Source organism: Mobula hypostoma, chromosome 4, assembly GCF_963921235.1.
Source record: "Mobula hypostoma chromosome 4, sMobHyp1.1, whole genome shotgun sequence".
Classification (NCBI taxonomy): Eukaryota; Metazoa; Chordata; class Chondrichthyes; order Myliobatiformes; family Myliobatidae; genus Mobula; species Mobula hypostoma.
In genome coordinates, this window is record NC_086100.1 from 25,431,034 (window position 1) to 25,451,933 (window position 20,900).

A 20,900-nucleotide genomic window follows, 5' to 3' on the forward strand; every position below is an offset into this window, starting at 1 on the left:
TACTCTTTCAATCTTATTTACATTTTTTTCTGTTGATTGGTGACCAAAACTGCACACAATACTCCAAATTAGGCCTCACCAACATCTTATATAACTTCAACATAACATCCCATCTCCTGTTGTGTGTTTTATCAGAACAAGTCCAAAATGAATTGCTCAAATAATGTCCAAGTTATTATGACAGCATGCTGTGACAACCATCAAATACTAACATTATACTAACATACAGGAAAACATGCAACTGCTTGAAGATCCATTTTAACTTGGTTATTGTGGATCACATTAGATATGAAATAGTTTTAAGAGAACTGCAATCTCTCATTCTGGCAGAGAAAACAACTTTAAAAAGCTTTAAGATTAAATACAAGTTAAAGTAGAAAATGTATCTACTGTCAGTGCTGAACACACTTACCTTATTAGTGCATGTAGAACTCTCCTGTTTGGTATCTATAAACAAGATTATAGGGTTCAAATTGCATTATAGAAGAGGTTTATTAAAAGTTTTCACACATATGCATTTTTCTTTGTCCACAATCATAATAAAAATGTGAGCTTGATGTCAAACGAGTCCTTACCTTTGTTGGAACAGTTTACAAGAGTCATGGAAACTTGTAAATATATTAATTGCCATTATAAAGGCCAACTTCACCCATAACATTAAACTGCCATTTCAAAGTTTGATTCTGATGACAAATTATTTATCATTGCATTGCTCCTTTTTAAACACGGCACAAACCATACAGATGGGAACTGTTCAAAAATGTCCACACATAAATAGTGTTATATGGGATAGTGATTAAGCAGGATGTTGATTAAATAATAAACATTTGGCAAAGATGATTATAGCCAAAGAAGTCATTTCATGTAGTCGGATGCTTAGAATAACGTGGCAACATACTTCAGTATCCAGTCCCATGAATGTTGGAATACTTGTTAGTTCCGTGAATAGAACATGGCGTACTTTGCTGTCCTGAATCCAAGAATGTCTCTCATTTCATTGCGAAATTTAGAAAGGTCTTGCCGTAGTTCATTCAGGTTCTCTTCAGTGGCCTGGTCTGTACTATGCATCTTTTGTCTCATAGCAGTAAGGTAACGATGAACCAAGCAGCACATTACTTTTTGGTAATTTTCATCTTGCTTATGCTTGAGGGTCTTCCATTCCTTGTCAGATTAAACCAAAAACAAAAGTTATTTAAAGGCAGGCCATGTTTCAACAGAGAAGAAATATTAGAAACCCTTCATGTTGTTCCTTAAAGCCATCTCCTTAGCAAAGCCTTGGCATTCATTCTTAAATGTCTTTTGCCTCAGCTTCAACTATCATCTGATTTTGCTCCTGTAAAGAGCTTCAGAAGATTTCATCTATTATTAAAAGAGGCTATTTAAGACACGGTTAGATTGATTTTTGCATAGCAGGGGAATTACGGTTATGGGGAAAAGGCAGCTACCTAGGTGGATCTGAGTGCATGGCCAGATCAGCCATGATCTTACTGAAAAGGTTCGACAGGCTACATGCTCCTCCTCCTAGTTCTTACATTCTTACCATTGGGACACTCTCCAACAGCATGAAGGGAGTATCTTCACCAGAAAGATTTCACTGGTCAGCTCATCTATACCTTCCAAAACCCAGTTAGGCATGAGTAGCAAATATTGGCCTTGCTAATGACAAATACCAAAAATTATATATATATATTTTTAGAAAATCCCACTATTTTTCCCTATCATACTTCTAAAAATATTGCAGGATGTGCCACTGGTGTTGGTTTAACACTCATCTCTTAACTAAAACTACTCGCAGAGTAATTTCTAAACTACAGTCTTGGTCACATACCATATATGTAGCTAGGGTGCCCAAGACTTTTTGCACAGTACTATAGTAACTTTACGTATTGTACTGTAATGCAGCCACAAAAAAAAATTCATGATATATGAGTGATGAGAAACCTGATTTTCATATGGGTCTCTATTGTGGACTGAGAGTGGAAAGGGGGTAGGGAGAGGGAACTCATGTTTGAGAAATGGGGAAGGGAGAGGGGAGGGAGTGGGAAACACCAGAGAGACATTCTGTAATGATCAATAAACCAATTGTTTGGAATGAAATGGCCTTGTCTGGCATCTCAGGACTTAGTGTGTATGCATCTGTGCAACCTCCTACCCCAGCACTCTTTTTCTGCCACCTGTCCCACACTGCTCCCACACCATTCCCAACATCCTTTGCTCCTGCTCTCCATTTCACGTTAACAAATACCGTACTGTGCAAAAGTCTTAAGCACCCTAACTTTATAAATGTGCCTAAGACTTTTGCCCAGTACTGAATATCCAACAGTAAATTAAGATCCCAAGAATGTGTGAATTGATGGTTGTATTACAATAATGCCATTATACCGTATTTTAATGGCTTTGACATTTAGGATAAGGAGTTACATAAACTTTATTTAACCTTTGTTTAACTGGTATGTTTTGTACATGTGTGAGAACAGTCAACATATACAAATCACATCTGGAAATGGTTTACTATTAAGCACAACTGAATTGGCAGTTGTGTCGCACGGCACACAATCCCAATTAGGCAAACAGTTTACACTGGACAAGATTTAACAAGCTGACACCCCACAAGCATTAAAGTCAGTACAGTATAGAGATACTGGAAGTGCTTTTAATTGCTGGAATTATATCACTATAGTCTAGGATTTATCACAACACTACACATGTTGCAATGTCATGGGTGGCAAAACAATGGCACGCACAAAATTTTTGATGGCATGCAAAAAGCAATGCCACCCCTCGAATCTTTAAACCCCACCCATAATAAAAAGATACATAATGATTATCTCTACTGCCAAAAGAAGTAGCGAATACTTCAGTGATGTTAAAGAATCATGTCCTGACGAAGGGTCTCGGCCTGAAACGTCGACTGCGCCTCTTCCTATAGATGCTGCTTGGCCTGCTGCGTTCACCAGCAACTTTGATGTACATGGCTAGAGTGTGCTCCTTTTCTTCTTGAGAGCTTGTTTATTAAAAGAGAAAGTCACTGTGCCACGGGGCACAATTTTATTTTGAAGATTATTGCCAATTTTGGCACAAGCTCTCAGAAAGATTCACCACTTTTGGTCCAAGGTGTCCACTTGACATATGGGTACGAATCAGGCACATTCAGCTACTGATGGTATTTTCAAGCCCATGCAAGCATCATTCATTCTTGAAACTCAGTGTTCAAACTGTTTACTCACTTTAAGACTGTTCTGTCTTTTCACCTTTCCTGCACTAGTATGAGAGCAGATCCATTTATTGAGACTCGTGAAGAGATAGCAAATGGTTTTTGGAGACGGGATGATGTTGAACGGTGGGGGCAAAGTACACTTATCATCAAAGTAGCTCAGCCACAGCTTAGCGCGGGCAAACTTCCACTCCTTGTCCTCGTGGTTCTTGTTTGGAGGTGAGAAAAGAAGAATACAATGAAAAACACAATGAACACTACAATTTGTCTAAATATTAAGATTCCTAAAAGATCCACTGGGATGAAAACAACAAAACTGTATAAATGCCACAATCTGGTTACTGACAGAAATGAACATCTATCCTGCTTGATGTGCTTTTAATTGTCATGTGAAAATAGAGTGATCCATGGTGGTTTATCAGTTGCATCCACTGTCATTATCCTTTCCCAGACCAACATGAGGTAACACTCCACAAGCTCCAATGGCATGGCCATGAAATTCACAAACTTGATACCATTGTTCTGAAAGCCAGTACTCTAGTCCAAATTTAGCAACTGACATCCAGGAGGACTGGGAAAATACAGTACTGTGCAAAAGTCTTAGGTGCTTTAACATAACTAGGGTGGCTAAGACCTCTGCATAGTATTGTAGTCATTTTATGTATTGCACTCTACTGCTTCCACAAAAAAAATAAATTTTATGACATAGGTGAGTGATGATAAACCTGATTCTAATATGAGTCGCTATTGTGGACTGAGAGTCAGAAGGAAGCAGGGGGAGGAGAATCATGGTTGGGTAAAGTAGAAGGGCGAGGGGAGGGAGCAGGAAGCACCAGAGAGACATTCTGTAATGATTAATCATTAGTTGTTTGGAATTAAATGACCTTGCCTGGTGTCTCAGGTCTAGTTGTGTCTGCACCCGCATCATAGCCCCATCTGTCCCTCACCTTCTTCTCCAGCCCTGTGCCTTTTCCACCTATCATCTCCCAGCTTCTTACTTCATAACTTCTCAGCCACCCACCTGCCGTCACCTATCACCTTCTAGCTCGCCTTCCTTCTCCTCCCCCACCTTCTTATTCTTGTATCATCCCCCCCCCCCTTCATGACATACTGGACAAACAGAGGAGTATCTTTAGTAACAGACTGATTTCACCGAGGTGTACCACTGAACGCCACAGTAGATCCTTTCTCCCTGTGGCTATAAAACTCTACAACCTCTCTTCCTCCTTAAGCATTCAAGTATGTGGTTTCATTGCACATCTGTATTTTGCACTAATACTTTTTAATGTATATTTTGTATTTCTTTGTACTTCAGTGCCTAAATTCCGTATTTTAAAGTATATACAGTGGCATGCAAAAGTTTGGGCACCTCTGGTCAAAATTTCTGTTACTGTGAATAGATAAGCGAGTAAAAGATGACCTGATTTCCAAAAGGCATAAAGTTAAAGATGACACATTTCTTTAATATTTTAAGCAAGATTACTTTTTTATTTCCATCTTTTACAGTTTCAGAATAACAAAAGAAAGAAAAGGGCCCGAAGCAAAAGTTTGGGCACCCCGCATGGTCAGTACTTAGTAATACCCCCTTTGCCAAATATCACAGCTTGTAAACACTTTCTGTAGCCAGCTAAGCTTCTAGTTCTGTGAGATTCTTGAGCCGTCTTGCATGCACTGCTCTTTTGAGGTCTATCTACAGATTTTCGATGATGTTTAGGTTGGGGGACTGAGAGGGCCATGGCAAAACCTTCAGCTTGCGCCTCTTGAGGTAGTCCACTGTGGATTTTGAGGTGTGTTTAGGATCATTATCCTGTTGTAGAAGCCATCCTCTTTTCAGCTTCAGCTTTTTTACAGACGGTGTGATGTTTGCTTCCAAAATTTGTGGGTATTTAATTGAATTCATTCTTCCCTCTACCAGTGAAATGTTCCCCGTGCCACTGGCTGCAACACAAGCCCAAAGCATGATCGATCCACCCCTGTGCTTAACAGTTGGAGAGGTGTTCTTTTCATGAAATTCTGCACCCTTTTTTCTCCAAACATACCTTTGCTCATTGCGGCCAAAAAGTTCTATTTTAAACTTCATCAGTCCACAGGACTTGTTTCTAAAATGCATCAGGCTTGTTTAGATGTTCCTTTGCAAACTTCTGACGCTGAATTTTGTGCTGAGGATTTAGGAAAAGTTTTCTTCTGATGACTCTTCCATGAAGGTCATATTTGTGCAGGTGTCGCTGAACAGTAGCACAGTGCACCACCACTCCAGAGTCTGCTAAGTCTTCCTAAAGGTCTTTTGCAGTCAAATGGGGGTTTTGATTTGCCTTTCTAGCAATCCTACGAGCAGTTCTCTCGGAAAGTTTTCTTGGTCTTCCAGACCTCAACTTGACCTCCAGCGTTCCTGTTCACTGTCATTTCTTAATTACATTACGAACAGAGGAAACAGCTACCTGAAAACGCTTTGCTATCTTCTGATAGCATTCTCCTGCTTTGTGAGCGTCATTTATTTTAATTTTCAGAGTGCTAGGCAGCTGCTTGGAGGAGCCCATGGCTGCTGATTGTTGGGACAAGGTTTGAGGAGTCAGGGTATTTATAAAGCTTTGAAATTTGCATCACCTGGCCTTTCCTAACGATGACTGTGAACAAGCCATAGCCCGAACAAGTTAATTAAGGTCTGAGACCTTGGTAAGTTATCTGAGAGCTCAAATCTCTTAGGGTGCCCAAACTTCTGCATGGTGCTCTTTTCCTTTTTTCCACTCTAAAATTGTACAAAACAAAAATAATACACTAATCTTGCTTAAAATGTTGAAATGAATGTTTCATCTTTAACTTTATGACTTTTGGAGATCAGTTCATCTTCTACTCACTTAACTATTCACAGTAACAGAAATTTTGACCAGGAGTACGTGCCCAAACTTTTGCATGCCACTGTATTTCTGACTGAGCAACCTTGGGATAAATAAAGTTTTATCTTATCTTCCTTTCCAGTTCCGAAGAAGGGTCTCAGCCCGAAACATCGACTGTTTACTCATTTTCATAGACGCTGCCTCATCTGCTGAGTTCCTCTGACATTTTGTGTGTGTTTCTATGTTGAAATATTGTTTATTGACTACAGTCCACCTTCAAAACTATAATTCCAAGCAAACTCATCTCCAAACTCCAAGAACCTGGAGTCAACACCTCCCTCTGCAACTGGATCCTTGACTTCCTGATCAACAGACTGTAATCAGTAAGTTTAGGCAGCAACACTTCTGCCACCACAATTATTCTCAGCACTGATGAGCCACAAGGTTATGTCCTTAGCTCCGTACGCAACATCCTGTATGCAAAGTCGAGTTTGCAGATACCACCATCATAGAGGACCACATCTCAAATAACAACGAATCAGGGTACACGATGGAGATAGAGAGTTTTGTAACATTACGTCATGACAACAACCATTCCTTCAAAGTCAGCAAAACAAATATAATTGACTTTGGAAAGGGGTGCAATGCACATGTTCCTGTCCACTGCAATGGTGCTGAGGTCAAGAGGGTTGAGAACAACCTGTCTTAGTTGAACCAAGTAGATCCAAAAAAGCTCACCAATACTGCTACTTCCTCAGGTGGTTAAAGAAACTTAGCATGTCCCCATCAACCTTTACCAATTTTAATCAATACACCATAGAAAATATCCTATAAGGACGTATCATGGCTTGGTATGACAACCACTCTGTCCATGTCTACAAGAAACTGCAGAGCATTGTGGACACAGCTCAGCACATCACAGAAACCAGCTTCCCCTCCATGGGCTCTGTCTGTACTTCCTGCTGCCCCAGTAAAGCAGCCAGCATAATCAAAGATCCCACCCACCTCAGACATTCCCCTTCCTATCGGGCAGAATATACAAAAGCCTGAAAGCACATATCACCAGGCTCAAGAACAGCTTCTATCGTTGTAAGACTATTGGATGGCTTCCTAGTACAATAAAATAGATTCTTGACCTCAGTCTGCCTTGTTATGATCATTATGACCTTATTGTTTACCTACACTGCAATTTCTCTGTAGCTGTTGCACTTCATTCTACATTTTGTTACCTTGTACTACCTCAAAGGACTGTATCATGATCTATACGAACAGTTTAGAAGACAAGCTTTTCACTATGCCTTGGTACATGTGACAATAATAAACCAATTTCAATGATTTGAATGAAATCTGTGGAATGCAACAGGTCATAATTGTATAGTAGTCTACACAATAGTTCAATAACATAGAATATATTATTTAGTTGAGACCCTGGAGGGTTTTGTTTGATTGCCAGAATAAATTACACAATATTTTCTCTTAAGAAAATTTCTCTCATGGGATCAATGAACTGGAAAAATAAGACCTGACAAGATAAGCAATCCTGTGAGAGTCAAAATGCTGTATAAATGGATTCCTTTACTTTTACATACATAGTTTATCAGAGGCAAATTCATCTCCCGGAAAACTGAAAATAAATTTGACTTACATTCTTTCATAATCATTTTAATGATTAAGAAGCAGACATCATTAAATATTTTGCTATCAAGTGAACCTTCCATTCTGACAGTGTATACACCTTACTGTTGTGGATATCCTAATAATATACTTCAAGAAGTGGCTTTGTAAATAACATCCATTGTATTGACTTGGACTGGTCCTGAGTGCTTGAGAGGTAGTCCAAGAGTAACACAAGAGAAATATCTCCCTCATTGTTCATAAGTTAGTGTTTCATTGCATCTTTCGAGATGGAGCAGGGGAATGGGACAAACAAGGTTGCTCTCCTAGGAGGCAGTAGAGTCTCAAAAGGGCCTGATGCCTACCTTTTGTGTTACAATAACTCGCAAGATTCATCCTCATCAACAGCCTAGAAGTTTGTATGATGCCGTACCATTCCATGTTCTATTATTAGCATAAAAGGGGATCAGTCTGCTTTATCATAGAGATCAACACTGACATATACTCAATGGGTTGCTTTTTTCCAGACACATTCACTCCAACCCAGCAGAAGACAGAATTGCATGACTAGAATGATCATAACTATGAAAGCCAACCTTAAATTCAAAATAATAAGGTTTTAATGACCAGATTGTGGCATAAAACTCCAGCAAAGGGAAATAGACTTAGCCGGCTTCATCATAGGCACCACCTTCCCCACCATCAAGGACATCTTCCATAGGTAGTACCTCAAAAAGGCGGCAGTCATTATTAAGGACCCTCACCATCCAGGACATTCCTTCTTTTTGTTACTACCATTGAGGAGAAGATACAGGAGCCTGAAAACTTATACTTAATGTTTTAGGAACAGCTTCTTCCTGTCAGCCACTGGATTTCTGAACAGTCTATGAATACTACCCAAATCACTTACATTAATTTCGCTTTGTGACTTATAGTAATTTTTATTTGTTGCACTGCACTGCTGCTGCAAGACAACAGATTTCACTATGTATATCAGCAATAATAACACTTACTTCGATTCTTAGAGCAGTGACGTAGAAAACTGCATCTATAGAGTGATGGAGGTAAAAAGCAGCATGAAACAGTAAAAGGAAACATGGTGGCAACGTAAACTATAGTAAGATGGGAGGGGGCTCATATGGAGCATAATTATTGCCACAGACATACTATGTTGTTAGGCTCTTATGTAAATGTTCCATAACTCTGACATACAATAAAACCAGAGAGATGTTGAAATTCTCAACAACTATTCCACTTACAGCTATCATCTGGAAGCTTTTGTGGAGCATGGCTACTAGGAGCTTAGTTAGAACAATGACAACGACCACATTATACGTGCCGATGATGAGCACCCCAACAAAAGACTGCAAGTCATCGGTGTAGCTGAACCTTGTTACAAACAGTGCCACATGTGCCAAGGAGAAAATATACCAGAACAGGATGTAGCAGGTCCCAACAAAGCTGAAGGAAGAAAAGAAGAAAGAATTAAACCTTCACCTGCCAACTTCAGGAAACTGAGATTTAAGAAAAAAAACAAAATAGAAACCACATATCTATAATACACTATTATCCAGGATCTCAAGTGCATGTAACAGGATTAATGTTGGCCGATTAGATAGTGTACTGCCATCTGAAGTGTACTTCTGTGATTGTGAGAGGCAGGACACTTAAAAGGCATGGCAACTTTCATGGTCCACACTCCTTGGTGTAGACAGAGTAATCTCTGTAAGTACAACTTTAAACCAGTCATTTAAAGCACACACTAATGACTTTTCTTGACATTTCCTCCATTCTCTTTGTGGAAGGAATTTGTTTCTGGAAGATCTTCAAAGTAACACTGGCATCCTGGGTTAAAATGATTGTGCACCTTTCTATGACACTGCAGCTCAACCACAATGTGACCACCCATGTTTAATGTAATCAAAGTACAATAATGTCTACAGTCATGCTTGAGGTTTTAACTATATGGAGATTCTAACTCAAACAAAATCTGTTGCCTTTGATTCAGGCATTTAGAATTTATTACTGATTCTCCCCCCCCCGCCCCCCCACCCTTAGATTTACTTTGTACGCTCCTGCCTGTACACATTCCTCAGTAAAGACCAGCATGCTGACAAAATATGAGAATCTGTAATGTAGCAACTGCGGGAAATGCAGGATCCTGAAATCTTTCTTTGGTAATCCATAAAGGATCAAATATGAAACATGCATAATTGTGGTACAACTTGAGTATGGCAAGCAGATTGTCAAGTAAAGCTTGGTAAAAGCGCAAAATAATCAGAAAAACATTTGGCACTAATTGTAATGAGTGAAAAATTGCTCAGATGTAGCAACTCTGCTTTGCACAATGGAAATGAAATAACAGGGTGATCTCACCTTCTGAAAAATCAAAATAATAGTCACAAAATTGCAAACAACTCACGAGTGGAATGTGCTATTGCTCTGTTGCTCACAGTAAATTCCGCTGCAGCCCTTGCCTTCTTCCACTGTTGAAAAATCCTTATCATATAACTGAGTCAATCCAACGGTGAACGAGATCAGCACAAGCAGAAACAATCCGAGAAACTTCCCAAAATCTTGTAGCATTTGCCCCATAGAAATCTGATCAAATACCAGAATAGATTATTGAGTACTTTGGATCATAAATGAAATTAGTCATATTCAGAAAATAATGGTTATTAAACAGTGAGTGCTATAAAAAGGCTGAAGAAATGCGATTTAGGTCTTGGTTTAGTTCATAGTCGACTCAGGTTAAAGCATGAACTCTGCAAGTTCATACCAATTAAAAGACAGAACAAGAAAATAAAACAAAATAAGACTTGCACATGTGGCTAGATCTTGTCTTCCAAAACCAGCAAAGGCACATTTAGCAAAGCATAGCTTTACTCTGAACCTTGCCACAGTACAAGTGCTCAATTCTGACGAAGGATGCCAGAGAAGTAGAAGTACTCCAGTCATTAATCCAAAGGGTTATCAAAATAGGTAAATTGAAGCAATTTCAATTGAGTAGTCACTCCTCCTGCTTTCTTATAATTTAAGATATATAGTCCTTGTATTCACATATCAGCTCTGAAGCACAGAAGATCTTCATCAAATCCACTTGTATATGAAGATTTTCACAATGAAAAACAGGTATGTGAGCTGAAACCCATAGCATGCATGTGTCCTAAGTAGAAATTGGATGCTTTATGGGCATCTTCCACTAAGCTACAGAACTACATAGATTTGCACAATCATTGATCAAATGAAGCTGCCCATTCAAAAAAATGGACGGTTCTATTGTTTCTTCAGGAATCCTAGTGAAGAAAATATATAAAAGGCATGAACACAATTTGAAAATTGGAAGAAAGGTTTTCTATTTCTCAGAACTGATAGGCCTCTAGAGAAGAAGGAAAAACAGCTTATAAATTAAACTGTTTTGTAATGATGTCTTTTCATGTTTCCATCTATTTGAGAGGAAAGAGCTGATCTAACATTATAACTAGACCTTTGAAAAACCACCTGGTTTTATTATTTACTTAGATTTTGTTTTTCAGCCCGAGAACTGCAAGCTTTGCTATTTGTATCTACGACGTTGACACTCTGACCACGTTGACACAGCTCTGTCCTTTAGAACTGAATCCTGCTCGCTCAGCTTGTGAATCACCAGGAGCGAATATAAGCCTGCACATTACTCAAAAAGGTCTTGTCAATTTTAGAAAACCAACGTGAACTGTGCAAAATAAGTAGCGGACAGTAATACTTTCACTTTGATCCGCCAGTGGCCCTATTTGCAATAGTTTTGCTTCATTTTCTTTGTGACTGTGTTAAGTAATTACCAGGAAATGTAACAAACCACCTGTGTTTTCAAGCCAGATGCCAACCACATTTTCCATACATTAGTTGGAGGACCTGAAAGGCATCACTGTTGTGAAACTTCAAGATTAATTCTACACTTTCAACTGTATTTGCATAATGTTTGGATTCTGTTTCAAAATCTCAATAGCTAACGAAAACCTATAAATCAATTTTACTTTCCAAAAATAATAGCATTAATTTAAGGAAATATAGAGGATGTCCATATCAAAGATCCTATTTCCTGTAGCAAATGCATTTAAAATAATTTAATTAGATTTCATTTATATGAAGTTTAGATATTTATATTGTATTGCTTACACAGCGTAATCCAATACATTTCCTCAAAAAGATCTTCTATCAAGTCATTCTTCTGATTAAATGGCAGCAAAAGTTTACTTCTCAAATGAAATTATTCTTAATGAGGCATCTATGATTTAACCTTGGGTGTCGAGTGTTCCCTTGAAATGGTCTGACTCATTCGAGGATTTTTAAAACTAAATTCTTTGTTTTTCAAAGCATACAACAGTATTTTTTTTTTGCAATCTCAACCCAGCATCTCAGAATAACACTGAGAGAAAACAATTTAAGATATATTTTTATCCCTTTGTTTAATGCTGTACTCACAGATTCAGAAAATGCAACACTTTTGCCAAACCAAGGTTTATCATAGATATAATATTTGCTTTACATTGGTTAGCATGGTGACATTTGTTGTGTTGGGATACGATGCTCTGGAAGCCATGACAGATGTGGCTTCCCACTATTCTACCCAGAGGAAGTATTCCATCACATGGCCCTGTACACATAGGTTACCAAATTATCCTATTGACAGTGGAAAAGAGGAACTGTCTCATTCACCTTTGTGGGCCGTTTAAAAGCTATCAGCCCATGAAAATGAAGGAGCAGTGTCCGGGAAGTAAAGTAGCCAAGTGTCAAAATGCTACCTTCTTATGTAATCATGCATTATGCTCGATTTCCTGAATAGCAGACTGAACAGTCAGTCTACTCTCAGACAGTTACCAATATCATTAACGAACTCATGATAGCAAACTAGAATCTCCCTTGCAGCACACACACAAAATGATATTAGGCAGCCTCTATGGAAATTAATAAACAGTTAACATTTCGGGGCGAGAACCATTTTCAGGACTGGAAATAATAAAGAGGTGGGGAAGGGGAAGGACTATAGCTAGAAAGTGAGAGATAAAGCCAGGTGGATCGGAAAGATAAAGGGCTAGAAGAGGAAGGAATCTGATCAGAGAGGAGAGTCGATTATAGGAGAAAGGGAAAGAGGAGGGTTCCTAGGGAAGCTGATAGGCAGGTGAGAAGAGATAAGCCAGAGTAGGGAATAGAAGAAGAGGGAAGGGGAGGGAATTTCTTTTTACCGGAAAGAGAAATTCATATTTGTGCCATCAGGTTGGAGGCTACCCAGACAGAATAGAAGGTGTTATTCCTCCACCCTGAGGGTCTCACTAATGTACAGGAGGCCACATCGGGAGAACCAGACACAATAAATGACCCCAGCAGCTGAAGTATTGTCAGTCCTGATGAAGGGTTCCGGCCTAAAACGTCGACCGATCTTTTCCACGGATGCTGCCCGACCTGCTGAGTTCCTCCAGCATGTTGTGAGTGTTGCTTTGACCCCAGCATCTGCAGACTATTTTGTGAAGTATTGTCTTACTTGGAAGGACTGTTTGGGGCTGTGAATGGAGGTGAGGGAGGAGATGAATGGGCAGGCATAGCACTTTGGCCACTTGCAGAGCTACGTGCCGGGAGGGATGAATGGACAAGAGAATCACAGAGGGAGCGATCCATGCAGAAAGTGGAGAGGGCAGCAGAGATAAAGATATGTTGGTGGCTGGATCCCTTTGGAGATGGCAGAAGTTGGCAGAGGATGATGTGTTGAATGCAGGGACTCATGCAGAGGTAGATAAGGACAATAGGAACTCTATCACTGTTAAGGCAGCAGGAAGATGGAGTGAGCACAAATGTTCAGGAAATGGAGGGGATGTGGGTGAGGGCAGAATCAACAGTGGAGGAAAGGAAACCCGTTTTTGAAGGAGGACGACATTTATGACATCCTGGGAACAGATGCGATGGAGACAAAGGAACTGAGAAAAGGGAACAGCATTTTTACAGGAGACAGGGTGGGAAGAGGTATAGTCAAGAGAACCATGGAAATTGGTAGGTTTATAAAAGATGTTGGTTGACAGTTTGTCTCCAGAGATGAAGACATAGAGATGCAAAAAGGGCGGGGGGGGGGGCTGTCAGAAAATACCTCCTTACTTCCTGAGCCTTTCCATTAACACTTCCGCTGAGATTAGGAAATCTTTGCAGATGAAAACAGAGAGAAATTTGTACTGTACAACTGGACCAACCAGATAGCAATGCACGAATGGAATAAACATTCAGAGATCCCATAAACCTGCTCAAGCTAACATCAAAGATTCTAATGACATTATCTGAAGTCGTGCAGAGATTTCTCCATGTATTCTGGAAAACACTCCTCTCCCAAATAACACTATCCAAAAACATATCGATTGCTTTTCTCATTGTATCACTGATACCATATGATGTACACGTTTCTGACAAGTAAATGTATATGCAAGATGTTGTTAAATTGCTGATTGGCTTAATCTGTTGGTTATAAGAAGGGTACAGGATACAGAAATCTAACACAGCAATTATGAATACTTATGTCAAGACAATTTGCATTAAGAATCATTTTAAACTATCAGCAAGACAGATGTCAAACAGTATTTATATTTACATTTTGATAGTCAATGTCAAAATCCCACCATTCATTCTACTACTTCCAAAGATCTGGCTTAGTTTTACTCAATCCAAATTGACATTTTAAAATGAATCAATGGTAAAGCATAAATGTGCGAGCCAACTTTTTTACACTTTGGTTATTTGTACTCGTAGCAGTGTTCAGAAGGAGGGGAGGTGTGGGCGGGTGGTGACGGCATGTTGTTTTATAGTAATTGCTATGTAATTAATAACATCTCAGATGCGATATTTTGACTGAAAAACATTGCCTGAAATCGTAAAATGCGTGTGTGATTGAATTTTTTTTTACAAGCATCTAAGCCAACTGGAACACAACCAGTACTTATCTGGTGCCTATTTATTTTTAGGATTCTAAAATCAGCATCTAGTCTGTGGTTTGGTGTTTCAGTCTTATTATGGACATTATTGCTAGTGATTTTAATCTTTGTGAATTATAACTGCACCATAACATTATTGGAATCTTTACAAGATTGCCAGAGTGCTTCATCTTTCTCTTCCTTCAAGCAAACTGAAAATAATAAACACTGGAGTCACTGAAGACAGCAATGTTATTATAAATTAAAAGGGAGAAAAGAGTAGTTTGGACAGTTCAAGTGTCAATTTTCACCACAACGATTTGATACCTATGCCAAGCTGCTGTTTATTGATTACAGCTCAGTGTTCAACAACATCAGTACCAATCAACAAGCTTCAAAAACTTGGACCTCTGTACTTACCCCTGCAACTGAATCCCCGACTTCCTCATCGGGGAACCAGTTAGCATGGAATGATAATAATATCTCCTCCTCACTGACAATCAACACAGGGGCACTTCAAGGATACGTGCCTAGCCACTGGTCTACTCTCTATAATCACAACTGTGTTGCGAGACACAGCTCAAATGCCATCACCGATGACACCAGTTTTATTGACAGCACATCGGATGGCGACAAGGAGATGTATAGGAGTTTGGTAGATCAGTTGGAAATTGGTGTCGCACTATCAACTTGGCACTCAGTGTCAACAAGATCAAGAAATTGATTGTGAATTTCATGAAGAGGAAGTCAGAAGAACACACACCAATCCTCATTGAGGGGTGTTTAGCTGAAAGGATGAGCAACTTCAAGTTTTTGGGTGTTAAAGTTGCAGAGGATCTTCACCGGGCCTGGATCTATATTGATACAATTATAAGAAGCATTCATGTGGCAATACTTCCTTAAGAGTTTGAGGAGATTTAGCATGTCACCAAAGACTCTGGCAAATTTCTACAGATGTACAGTGGAGAGCATTCTGACTTGCTGCACCACAGCCTGGTATGGAGGCTTCAATGCACAGGATCAGAAAGGGCTACCAAGGGTTGTAAACTCAGCCAGCTCCATCGCAGGCACAACCCGCCACACCAAGGAAGACACCTTCAAAGGGCAGTGCCTCAAGAAGGTAGCATTCATCACTAAGGACCTTCACCATCTGGGACATGCTCTCTTCTCATTACTGTCACCAGGGAGGAGATATAGGAGCCTGAGGACCCACACTCAAAATTTTAGGAACAGCTTCCACCCCTCTGCCATCAGATTTATGAACAGTCCATCTACACTACCTCACTATTCCTCTTTTACATTGTTTATTTATTTTTTTAAAACTGTAATCATAATTTATGTCTTGCACTATCTTGCTGCCACAAAACAACAAATTTCATGACATACTTATGTCAGTGATAATAAACTTGAATCTGATGCAATGTCCATTTCTCATTTTTAATTACTTTCATAATGTTGCCTTGGAACTTACAGCCCAGCCTGTTGTCTCTGGTTCCTTGACCGACTGGAAGCTTAATTCACTGTCTCATTTATGTTAGTAGTCAAGGATAGAATCAGATATTATTATTACTCATTCTGATGTTCTGCAACCATAGGATGGTTGCTACTGCCAAAGGCAACACTTACTCATCATCTCTCATCACTTTTGAGAAGGTAGTGGCAAACCATCTGCTTGAACTATTGTATTCAAGTTTCATTGTTTGGACTGTTCCAGGATTTAAACCAGGTAGCAATGAAGAGAGATGCTTCCCAAACAAGACTTTTGAGAGAACCTGTTGTTGGTACTGGACAAGTGCACAAGTTGTTCTTATCTTTCAACACAGAAAAAAACACAGGGTTGGAAGATTTTGCCCATGCAACACATTGCAGCCGTGGTGCAACAGTGGAGAAGGAGATTAATGACCGAGGTGGGATGCTAAACAAGAGTTGAATTATTCAGGTCAGTCAGCTTTGTTGGAGCTGCAGGTAGAATCTGAAGCAGAGTTATTCTAACTTCACACTGCTGACTTGTGCCTTGTTGTGCAAAAGCTTGGTAAATAAATGATATACTGCACCACACCCTGTCACTGATTTACTTTTGTAGATTCACAGAGCAATAGAGTACTACAGCACAAAAACAGATCCTTCAGCCCACCTTGTCCAAGCCAAACTGTTATTCCATCTAATCCCATCAACCTGTACCTGAACCACACTCCTCCTATCCTTGTACTTACCCAAACTTCTCTTAAATGCTGAAATCAAATCTGCATCTACCACTTTCTCTGGGATCTCGTTTCACACTTGCATCACCCCCTCAGTGAAGAAGATCCTCCTCATCATCAAGCCTGTCTGCAGAAGTTACTTTCCAATCCTGCCAATTTATCCATCAATGTTAGTGAGGACTAGTTCACCTGAAGACTTGGGAATGGATCTTAATGTTTGGTGAATGTACCAGTTTCAATCATTAGGAGGGAATTTATGTCAATAGTGAAGCGGCTGAAGACAAGTTTACTTGGGCTCCTTGATGTCAGATTTGGTTGAAAGCCAATTCAACAGATGGAGCAATTTTTCCTTCCTTCAGTTCTGGAATCCAGCCTTTTTCCAACAGGTGAACTACATGGTCCCACCAGAACTTAAGAACAGCCAAAATTGTCCAATGGAAGAGATAGCTTTCCACTCACATCCTAGGTAGTAGTGATGTCAATGAGAGTGGTGTCCTTGGAACCTCCTCCTCCTGTCAATTATATAATTCCCCAATGTAATTCATGGCACGTGGACTGCAGAGCTCTGATCTGGTCAATGTGTGGTGGTGTTGGGGATGGAACCATCTGGTTCTATTTCTTGATACATTTTTTGCCTAGTACACTGTGCTGTGACTTCCTATTTCTGATGTTGTGGTCTTAGTGATGTCAGCAAAGGGAAGAGTACATTGGCAAAGGCAATGGAACCTGACAAACACAGGAGTTTGAAGATTTAGTATATCTCTCCTTTTATCATTACCTTTGAAATGAATGGACTGGTTCAATGTTGAGTATGGAATCTGCCAGGATCCACAAGAGCTGCACCTAAAAATGCAGCACCAGTTTTCATTTAAACAGCACCCTTCACAACCACAGTCCCAATGCACTTTACAGGTAATGAAACACTTCTGAGGTACAGTGACTGCTGTAATGCAAGGAAATGCAACAATGGATTTGCACGCAACCAGCGCTGAGATAAAAGACAAAATACATTTCTTTCATGATATTGGATTAACATGCCAAATTATGTTGTGGCCACTGCTGGATTATATCTGAATGAAGAAGCCTGACAGAATATTGGTTGAACTCTGGTCTAAAAGCCAGCATCTCCAACAATCTTTCCTGTGGATCCACTGCAGAATATTCCACAACGGTGGCTTTATCAGAGTGGCCCAGCAAGCAGGTGCGCTCACCTTAAATTATAATTACAACATTTAGACAGGTACACTGATAGGAAAAAGTTCAGAGGGATATGGGCCAAACACAGGGAACTAGCTCAGCTACAGAACTTACTTGACACAGACAATTTGGGCCAAGGTGCCTGTTTCCATACTGTTTAATTCTATGTCCCTATAAATGCCACTATTCTGATAAGATAGTCAATATCCTTTCAAAAAGATTATTCAAAAACTTGAAAGCACATCGTAGAGTAGAAAGCGCTTCGTTTGGGGGGTCCTTGCCTTTAACACTTCTCTTCAGTTCATTAGTGCACAGTTTAAAAAGCTGTTTCTGTATCGTAATGAACTGAATTTAAAAGCAATTTCGAAGTTAACACTGTCACAAATTAATCTGATAGAATAGCATTCTAAGGAAGGCAGCTAATAACACTGCACGTATAGAGAAAGATCAGCTTTATCTGTCACACGTCTATCGAAACGCACTGTGAAATGCGGCGTTTGCATCAACGGGCCAACACAGTCTGAGGATTCTGCTGGGGGCAGCCCACACGTGTCAGCATGCTTCCAGTGCCAATGTAGCATGCCCGCAGCTCACTAACCCTAAATGAATATCTTTAGAATGTGTCAAGAAACTGAAGCACCCAGAGGAAATCCAAGCGTTTACGGGAGGAATGTAAAACTCCTTACAGACAGCGGCAGGAATTGCTGCACCAACTGCTACATTACGGTGACACCACTCCTTCTGCCTAAAAGGACAAGGCTATAATATGAAGGAGTTACTGAGAAATAAACTACACACATGGTGCCACTACATCTATTAGCCTAAACTCTGCAGAAGGTCAGATACAGTAACACCTACAGAAACTCTTTACGAAGAAAAATGGTAAACTCACAAATCAACCGCAAATATCTTGGAGGTTTTAGGTGTGAAATTCAGCCAGTCTCAAAATATTTGCAGTGCAAATATTTTTAGGTTAACAGTGCTCACTGTATAAACTGTTGATTCCAGGCTGACTAAAGGTGATGGCAGAAGTATAACAAACAATATTCATATTGTTTCCCTCCAAGATTTAGAATTCAGGTCAGGCTGGTGCTCACAAATGAAAATGGCCTACTGATGCCTGCATAGGCATATTGCATTAACTGCTGCCCTGGTCAGGCAACTTCGTAAAGATACATTACACACCAGATTTCTGGTTGGAAGGAAAAGTGGAATTAAAAGATTAACCTGACGAAGGGTCTCGGCCCGAAATGTCAGCTGTTTACTCTTTTCATAGATGCTGCCTGGCCTGTTGAGTTCCTACAGTATTTTGTGAATATAACTTTGATTTCCAGCATCTGCAGATTTTCTTTTATTAAAGATTAACCTATTGACCACCAAAGTTCTGAACTTCTGTCAGTCGGTTAGTAGGAAGTTCTGGAAGACAATTGAGAAGTGGCCTCCCACCATAACCAGGACATAATGCAGAGAAGAAAAACTGGAGGAAGTATTCTTAATTTAATCAAAACTTTCAATTATACAAAAAAACCATTGGGCAAAAATAGAACATCATAAAATATGGAAGTGCAGATGACATTGGAGATGTAGCGAGTCTTTGCACAGAATGGTAAAATACATACAGTGTCTTGTGTATGCTTTATGTGGCACAAGGAAGGACTTTCCAGGCACTTGACCTGAAAGAAAGCAAGACTACTCCACAAGCCATTCTGACATATCCCAGTTCATCTGGGGTACCTTTAACTGAGACCTGGTGCTGTTTACCCGCCCTGTGTACTCTGCACTGCTTGCCTCGTAAAAGAAATAGAAAAACAGAAGAATTAAGAATTAACCAATATGAAGGCATTACCTGCAGTGGTCCTAGGATGGAACTGGCTGTGTACATGAAGAAAAGCCGCAAAGAGCTGAGGATATTCCCAAAAGCGAAGAGACCCTCTGCTACTAAAGTGGGATGAAAAGCATCCCAATTCTTCCGGTCTGCAATAGCATGAAACTGGAGAGAAATTAGAGAAGTTCAGAGCTTATGTGAAAAATAACATGATTTACAAATTACTCTCGTTATCTAATACACTCATTCATGATACCCTGACTCTTAAAAGATTCCTTAAGGAGATTTGTTGTAAAATTTGGCGAGTTGCTTACATATTTTCGGTCTAAAAGGTAAACACAAGCTCGTTCTGTAGTAAGGATGTGTTATTTTTGAGCAAGTACTCCTCTACATAAGTTTATGAGTCACTAAAATGAACAAACCATATATAGTAAAAACACAGAAAATGCCTCCTTCAAGATGCAGCACTCTCTATGCAATGAAACTAGAAATTGTAATGCCCATGTTTTACATACAAGATTTTACAAGCATAAGCAACTACTCAAAAGGTGGATCTGTGTTCAATTCATTATTTCATGTCAATGACTTTCAATGTATATGCAGAGACTCATGTTGGAGTGAAGAACAATGCAAGTCCATCAAAACAGGAATTAATCATTGTTTTGCATGTCCTAATGTAATTCTTTCTGTTCCTAAGTGGACCTACATTTTGACCTATTTTACCACAGTCAGACCAACATTGATCAGATCCATCTAGCATTCCTTCTATGATCTATCTTTACAAGACCATATGAATACAAGACATGGGAGCAGAATTATGCCATTTGATTATGGCTGATTTATTACCGCTCCCAACCCCATTCTCCTGCCTTCAACCTACACTTCAAATATACTCATTGACCTGGTCTCCACAGCCATCTGTGGAAATGAACTCCAGTCATTCACCATCCCTCCTTATCTCTGTTTTAAAGGGACATCCTTCTATTCTGAGACTGTGCCCTCTGGTTCTAGACTCTCCCAAAATTAGAAACGTCCACTCTATATAGGCTTTTCAATATTCAATAATCGTGGCAGTAATGCACCATTAAG

At 39.6% G+C, this 20,900-nt stretch overlaps 1 protein-coding gene across 2 annotated transcripts in view; it reads right to left on the reverse strand.

The window, feature by feature from the left end:
- Positions 1-473: 473 nt before the first annotated feature.
- trpc1 (transient receptor potential cation channel, subfamily C, member 1) overlaps positions 474-20,900 on the reverse strand; it is an 80,895-nt gene continuing 60,468 nt past the window's right edge. For both annotated transcript variants that reach the window (XM_063045412.1, XM_063045413.1), the window contains 5 exons: positions 19,833-19,976; positions 10,085-10,263; positions 8,922-9,123; positions 3,228-3,422; positions 474-1,161 (listed from right to left, as the gene is read on the reverse strand). In XM_063045412.1, coding sequence (XP_062901482.1) covers positions 934-1,161; positions 3,228-3,422; positions 8,922-9,123; positions 10,085-10,263; positions 19,833-19,976 — 948 coding nt within the window. In that variant the 3' untranslated portion in view covers positions 474-933. The remainder of the gene's footprint in view (positions 1,162-3,227; positions 3,423-8,921; positions 9,124-10,084; positions 10,264-19,832; positions 19,977-20,900) is intronic.